The sequence below is a fragment of the Mandrillus leucophaeus genome, unplaced genomic scaffold (genome assembly GCF_000951045.1).
Source record: "Mandrillus leucophaeus isolate KB7577 unplaced genomic scaffold, Mleu.le_1.0 Scaffold480, whole genome shotgun sequence".
Classification (NCBI taxonomy): domain Eukaryota; kingdom Metazoa; phylum Chordata; class Mammalia; order Primates; family Cercopithecidae; genus Mandrillus; species Mandrillus leucophaeus.
The window spans coordinates 1217161-1224794 of NW_012105143.1; the positions used below are offsets into that span (position 1 = coordinate 1217161).

The 7634-nt window shown below is 47.9% G+C and overlaps 1 protein-coding gene across 1 annotated transcript in view; it reads right to left on the reverse strand.

The window, feature by feature from the left end:
- Nucleotides 1–506: 506 nt before the first annotated feature.
- LOC105550392 (Golgi apparatus membrane protein TVP23 homolog B) overlaps nucleotides 507–7634 on the reverse strand; it is a 64356-nt gene continuing 57228 nt past the window's right edge. Inside the window, exon 6 of the mRNA XM_011995294.1 lies at nucleotides 507–963. Coding sequence (XP_011850684.1) covers nucleotides 634–963 — 330 coding nt within the window. The 3' untranslated portion in view covers nucleotides 507–633. The remainder of the gene's footprint in view (nucleotides 964–7634) is intronic.

The window sequence follows — 7634 nt, forward strand, 5'->3', positions numbered from 1 at the left end:
GAGGCCTCCACCCCTTCCCTCTTCGTCCCCGCCTAGGAGGGACCGTGGTGCCAGTAAAAGAGGGACTGGCTGGCCCGGAGCCTTGGGGATCCCCTCCTTTGTCTGGAACCCTCTGGCTCACCGCATCCTTCCTTGGGGCCGCACGGCCCTGCCCCGCAGACCAGGCGTGCTGGGGGTTGCTCGGCCAATGCAGGAAAGCGAGCGCTTGCGGGGACCGCGCTGCTGCCTCTCCTCCGCCCTTTTCCCCTTAGTTTTTCAAGTTTCTTGTTCTCTCTCGCTCCTCTCTCTCTCGCTCCTCTCTCTCTCCCTGTCCCTCCTCTCTCTTCCCTCTCTCCTCTCTCTCCTCTCTCTTTCTCCTCTCTCTCCTTTCTCTCTCTCTCTCCTCTCTCTACTCTCTCCCCTGTCTCCTCTCTCTCTCTCCTCTCTTCCCTCTCTTCTCTCTCTCCTCTCTCTCTCCCTGTCTCTTCTCTCTCTTCCCTCTCTCCTCCCTCTCTCTCCCTGTCTCTCCTCTCTCTTCCCTCTCTCCTCTCTCTCCTCTCTCTCCTCTCTCTCTCTCCCCCCGCCAAGAGGAGCTTCAGATTTGTGGGTTGTTTTTAATGCATTCCAGATGCCAGAAGAAATTTTGGCCCGGGCTCACCAGTTCCTCTGCAATTGGGACTCCCCCCACCTCCCCGCCGGGCCCAAAAGCCGCAGGGAGAGAAATAAGCGGGCGGGCGCCATCTGTTGGCAGCTGCCTGGAGCCGCACGAAGAGGTGGAGGACTAAGGCGGGGCGCAGGTTTCCGGTAAAGAGCCGGATCCGTGATCCTCGTGAAACAATTAATGTCTGCCTGATGAAACATCCTCCAGGGATTGCCGGAGCAGCGGCTCACGCCTGTTATCCCAGCGCTTTGGAAGGCGGAAGCGGGAGGATCTCTTGAGCTCAAGAGTTTCAGACCAGCCTGGGCAATGTGGCGAGATCCCTGCTCTACAAAAACTAAAATAAAAATAAATTAGCCAGGTGTAGTGGCACGCCTGTGGTCCCAGCTACTTGAGAGGCCAAGATGGGAGGATCGCCTCAGCCCAGGAGATTGAAGCTGCAGTGAGCTGTGACCACGCCACTGCACTCCAGCCTGGGCGACAGAGCAAGATCATGTTTCAAAGAAAGTCCTTGAGGCAAAAGGTGATATGCTTTAGAACTCCTCAGTCCTAGACATGAACGGTGAAGGGGGACTGAAGATTGTTGGAGCATGGTGGAGAACCCTCCTGGTCTCGTTTTGCTGCCTCATTATGTTCTATTTCAACTTTCAAAAAAATTTACTGGCATTAGAATGTCGAAAAATTGATGACATTAGAATGTGAAATTCTTTGAAGGATGGAGATTTTTGCATTCAGTTTCATGTTCACCAAAATAAGCTAGCAGAATATTCTGTGCAAGTTAATTTATAAGTATATGGTTTGGTGAAATCTAATATGGAGGAGAGGGAAATGTAAAGTAAATGAAGCAAGTGGAAATAAATAGTTGTTATGGTTAGGAAAAGGCCATCATAATGCTTTTCATGGCTAGCATGCAGGCCACCGAAGTTCTATCCCAGACAGAAGGAAGCTCTTGTAGGATGGTGAGTTATGGTAGAGTTCTAGGAGGAGTGGGTGTCAGCCTGTTGGAAGGGGGAAGGGAAGGGCTGGGAAGGGTGGAGGAAGTGAATGAAGTTCCAAAGCCAGGAAGCTAGGCACAACCTGGTGAGTAGTACCAAAACCTAAGGATGGTTTCTCAGGGACGCTCAGAAAAAAGAGCCCAGTCTCCTGAGAGCAAGCGTGCAGCCCTGTCTCCACATTTTCCCCTGAACATGGTCCTGTCCACCAAATCAGGCCTGAGGATCCCGAAACACCTCCAGGCCCTGGGCCCTCACCCACTAGACAGCCCAGGAACCAGGGGTCTAGGCCTGAATCATGGGAAGCTCTGGTACTGGGCTTGATGTTCCTGCGTTTTCAACAGGAACAAGACTTTGTGGTGTGTGAGTTTTCACTCCCTTTCTCCCTCCCTCTTCCTCTTAGAGCCACCTTTGTCTTTGCCAATTTGTCCCTGGGGTTTGGTGACACAGAGGCAGTGGCCAGAAAAGAGAGGCAGAATTGGAGTCCTGGTCATGGGGCTTTTGCTTCTGGACAAAGCTAAGATTCACTTGGATATGAACATAAAAACAAGCAGTTGCTGGAAGAGAAGAGCTGCACTTCAGATGGGTTTATTAAGAGCTGAGAGCACGGAAGATGAGGCGGCTTTGGAAATCAGCTGCAGTAGCGTAGAGGATACTGAGAATCATTTCAATAAAGACAATTTTAAGAGACGGTCTTGTGCTGTGGCCCAGGCTGAAGTGCAATGGGGCAATCACAGCTCACTGAAGCCACAACCTCTTGGGCTCAAGTTGGGACTACAGGCACGCACCACCATGCCCACCTCATTTTTTAAATTTTTTTGTAGAGACAAGGTCTCACTATTTTGCCCAGCTTGGTCTCAAAACTCCTAGCCTCAAATGATCCTCTCTCCTTAGCCTCCCAAAGTGCTGAGATTACAGATGTGAGCCACTGTGCCCCACGGAGGGTGAGGTTTATAAGGTGATTTCTGGTGCATCAAGAAGGTATTTTCCTCCCCTCCCTCTGACCTTCGGGGGCTTCTTGGGGGACCAAAAATTGGAAGGTACTTTCCATTGATCTTCTGGAAGAAGGAGAGGGTCCAATAAAGTCGCTGTTTATTTGAGTCAGCATCACGAATAGCCCAGGCCACACGGACCCTCAGTTATATTCTGATTACACATTCAATGCATGTGTGTTCTCAGCACTGAAGAGGTAGTGGTACTGAAGGCAGCCCATGGAGCTATAGTCCTAGATGTTTTATTCCTTTAATATTTAAAGCAAACCTATCCAGCAAAACAGAGGAGGCGAAAACAACAACAACAAAACCCTGCATGTCAGTTTTTAGCAAAAATCTGGACTATACATCTTTCCGAGATTCGTGGAAATCTTTGATCCAAGGTGCTGTTGTTGAGCCTGTGGGTGGGCTGGGAGTTTGCTGGTGGACCTACAAGGCTGTGGAGCGCATGTCAGTTCTGCCACCAGTCTCAGGCAGTGACGCCTAGTGGTTTAGAGCACAGCTTCTAGATCGAGACATTCCTGGGTTCAAATCCCAGCACTGTTGCTTCCTTCTTGTATAACTCAAGAAAGTCTTGGCTTTTGCACATGCCGCCACCGCTGGGAGCCCCATACTGTCAGCCGTGGTCAACCCCACCATGTTCTTCAGCATCGCCGTCGACGGCGAGCCCTTGGGCTGCACCTCCTTTGAGCTGTTTGCAGACAAGGTTCCAAAGACAGCAGAAAACTTTCATGCTCTGAGCACTGGAGAGAAAGGATTTGGTTTTAAGGGTTCCTGCTTTCATAGAATTATTACACAGTTTATGTGTCAGGGCGCTGACTTCGCACGTCATAATGGCACTGGTGCCAAGTCCATCTACGGGGAGAAATTTGATGACGATGACTTCATCCTAAAGCATACAGGTCCTGGCATCCTGTCCGTGGCAAATGCGGAACCCAATACAAACGGTTCCGAGTTTTTCATCTGCACTGCCAAGACAGAGTGGTTGAATGGGAAGTGGGTGGTCTCTGGCAAGGTGAAAGAAGGCATGAATATTGTGGAGGCTATGGGGCGCTTTGGGTCCAGGAATGGCAAGACCAGCAAGAAGAGTTGTCAGAGGCCAGTTGTCCAGCTGACTGTGGACAACTCTAGTAAGTTTCACTTGTGTTTTATCTTAATCACCAGACCATTCCTTCTGTAGCTCAGGGGATCACCCTTCACCCCATTTGCTCACACTATCCTATCATCTTTGTGTTCTCACCGCAGTTCCCTTTGGGTTCCATGTTTCCTTGCTCCCTTCCATGCCTAGCTGGATTGCAGAGTGAAGTTTATTGTTATGAAATAAAAATTAAATAACAAAAAAAAAAGAAAGCTTTTATCTTCTTATGCCTCCCTCTTCTTATCCGTACAGTGGGGATAAAAGTAGTACCACTTCTTTCGAGTTCATGTAAGGAGTAAATGAATGAGTAGGTGAAAGTGTCAGTGCAGTGACTGCCTTATTGTAATGTTTATTAAGTGCTAGTTACTAGACAGGCAAAGAGAACCATCTCTCGTCATAGGCAGGCTCAGGACCTTTGTAAACACTTGTGGTCTGACCATTCAGTCAGATCAACCCAGAGGCCAAGCTGCACACGTGTCCCATGGACTGACTGCATCCCTAGGAGGTACTCTTCTGCTGGGTTGAAGGCATCTCTCAGTTGGTGAGGAGTGGCTCCAATGACCTCCACCTGACCCTGGGGTACTCTGATTCTCTTGCCCACTTCCCTGTAAGAGCCACCCCACTTGCCCCTCATTGCAGATGAGAAAGGAAGGAAAAACAGAGCTGGGCTGCTGTGGTCTTTGTCATGTCCTCAAAGCCCTCTGGAAGGAATAGAGAGAGATCAAAGGCTGAGGCTCTCCACCCAGACCCCATGTAATTGCCCGGCCAAAATGGGCCAAGGTAGGCAGCATCCCGCTCAGATCCTGCAAGTACTCACACACCCTGCCCCCACCTGGCCAGGAGCGCCCCTCCTGTTTCTCAGGGAACTAGGGAGTCCCAACTTCCAGTCGTTCTTCCGTTGGGACTCACATACCCTCGCTCCCCTCCCTGTGGCTTCGCTGGTGCTTCTCACCATACCCAAAGCTCCACCACCTTACTGAGTCATGCATTTACATTGTGCGGTGCTGCTCTGGGGCCAGGAAAATGACCCACTAATAGAGCTTACAAACAAGCACTGGCCAAGATATGGTTGTAATGTTTAAAAACACTGCTGGGTATTTCTGGATCTACTTCTTGGTCTTGTCTCTTATCGCTATTTCCTTCCCTGTGTTCCTCGTGCCTCTAACATGAAGGATGACTTCACTGCAGCCCCAGCCTCTCCAGTGTCTAGACAGCACCCTGGTAAACTGGGGGCACTTGCCAGGTGGAGAGACCCCGATGGGTCCCTGCACTGGAGACAGAAAATGTTCTGACTTCAATGGTTATTTATCTCATTTTTTAACTTCTATTTTGGGGTATGTTTTAGATTTACATAATGGCACAGTAATAGCTGTTTACATTAATAAATAAATATGCAGTTACTGAGGATGCATGAGCAAATGTGGAAGGGCACCATTTTAAAGATTTGGCGGCCAGTGTCCTGGCCCACAGCACCCGTCTGTCATTCTCTGATCTGGCTTCAGGGAGGTTTCCTTGCTATATCAGCTCCCAGGGTTGTTCTCCAACCAGAGTAATAAGCACAACCTCTAACAGACGGAAGCGCCTGGCACCAACCAACCAATCAGAGGGACCTGGAGGCTCCGGGCTCGGCCCACATAAACCCCTTAGTTGCTGGACCAAGGGGGAGATGGCAGGGGGACAGCCCAGGTGACAGGATGCACTTGGGAGGCCTGGAGCAGCTGCTGGTTACAACTAGTCAGGAAATACTTTAGAAAGTTGACAGCCAGGAGTGCTGAATATCAGCGCTGACCACACCTTCTTTCCAAGTGATGATTCCTACCACCTGCACCTTTGCGAGTTTCTTGGTCTTTGCTTATACAGATTCCTGAGAGTAAAATGCCCTTCCACCCTTCCTCTGCCTATTAAAATTCCACTCATCTGGCTGGGCACAGTTCACACCTGTAGTCCCAGCATTTTGGGAGGCCAAGGTGAGAGGATCGCTTAAGCCCAGGAGATGGAGGCTGCAGTGAGCCATGATTGTGCCACTGCACTCCAGTCTGAGCGACAGAGCAAGGGAGAAAAAACAGAAAAATCCACTCCTCCTTCAAGCTCTAGCTCAGATCCTCCCCTATCAGGGAGAACCCGCTGATGCTCCAGGTTAGAAGGAAGTGCTCCTTCCCTGGCTTACACGGAATGCCCTCACTTAGCTCTTACTGTGCTCTTGCCTCACCCTGAAGGCAGTCTGTAAGTTCCTTGAAGGGAGAAACTACTATATTTCAGCAAACCTAAGATGCCATGGTTGTAAAATGCATCATTGTTTTATGTACCTCTAAGAAAGACAAGAACCCGGGAGGCGGAGCTTGCAGTGAGCTGAGATCATGCCATTGCACTCCAGTCTGGGTGAAAGAATGAGACTCTGTCTCAAAGAAAAAAAAAATAACAATAAAAATACAAAAATTAACTGGACGTGGTGGCGGGCGCCTATAATCCCAGCTACTTGGAAGGCAGAGGCAGGAGAATCGTTTGAACCTGGGAGGCAGAGGTTGCAGTGAGCTGAGATCACGCCATTGCACTCCAGCCTGGGTGACAGGGCAAGACTCCATCTCAAAAAAAGAAAGAAAGATAATGGAAGAGGCAGCCACCCACAGGTCATGTGATCTTGGACAAGCCCCTTCCTGCATTTCATAGCTAAGGAAACAGGATCATAAATGTTAATCACAGGTACTCACAGTAGAGAGGTTTTATGAAAATAAAATACAAGACCAAATTCAAAGAGCTTTAAAAACCACAGAGCCAGACAAATGTGAGAGGTTATTATGAGCAAACAATGACATTACAGAAGTGAAAGTGCTCAGTGCCATCAAGAACAAGGGCTCTATTTCACTCCCATGTGTCACCATAATAAAGACAGAGTCCCTGATTTCAAAGGCATCAATTTTGCCCCATTGGAAGCCTTCGGAAAATGTTAAAATTGTAATTCATTAATAGAGCAGCATCCTAAAAGTTCCTGCCATTTCCAGGAATCCAAACAACTGGTTTTAGGTCCTAAAGAATTGGAATCATTAAGAAATTTAAAGTACTAATAGAGTTTCTGGTAGTCCTACAAGTTTAGGTTTCTGCATGGTTAAGAAACTGAAAGACAGATGATTTTTTAATTGGTTCCATTTTCCCAGTTCTTTTTGTTCTAATCCAAGAATTGTTCCAGTCCATATGCTTCCTTCAATCAAAATGTCCCCAAGTTTATGGAATGGGCTTCCCTTGTCCCCACTTAATGGCTCAAGAATACCACTGTTATATTCTCTTTTTCCTTTCAATTTTGTTTTGTGACTCTGGAAAAATACTGGATACTTTCAATATCTAATATGATATGATCTCATGATAGTTTCATATTATTTTCAATCTCTAATATGTAAAATTAAGTAATCTGATATTTTTAATGTTTACTAGCAGACAAATTAATTACAGAAGTGCCAGGAAGACTCAAGGAATTGGAAATTAGGGTTTAATTAGTGGTTACTTAGAACAGCTGTTCTCAAAAATCACCTGGACAACCTGCTGAAACACAGGCTGCTGGGTGTCATCTCCCCAGTTGCTGAGTCAGTAGATCCAGGTGGGACAGCATGATTTGCACTTTTAATAACTTTTAATAACTCCCAGGGAATGGTGAAGGCTGCTTGTCCTGGGACCACCCTTGAGAACCACTTATTTACATGGTTATTGGAAGGGTCAAGAAAGACAAACCACAGAAGCCTCCTCTTCTGTCTTTCTTGGGATGTGGGTTGCTCTGATGTTGAAGTGGGTGGGGTTAGGAAGTGACTGGGAGAGACACTGTAAACCAGGATGACAGGTTTCGTTTTTAAAATCTTTGCCACAATTTCCTGCTTTAATCCAGGCTT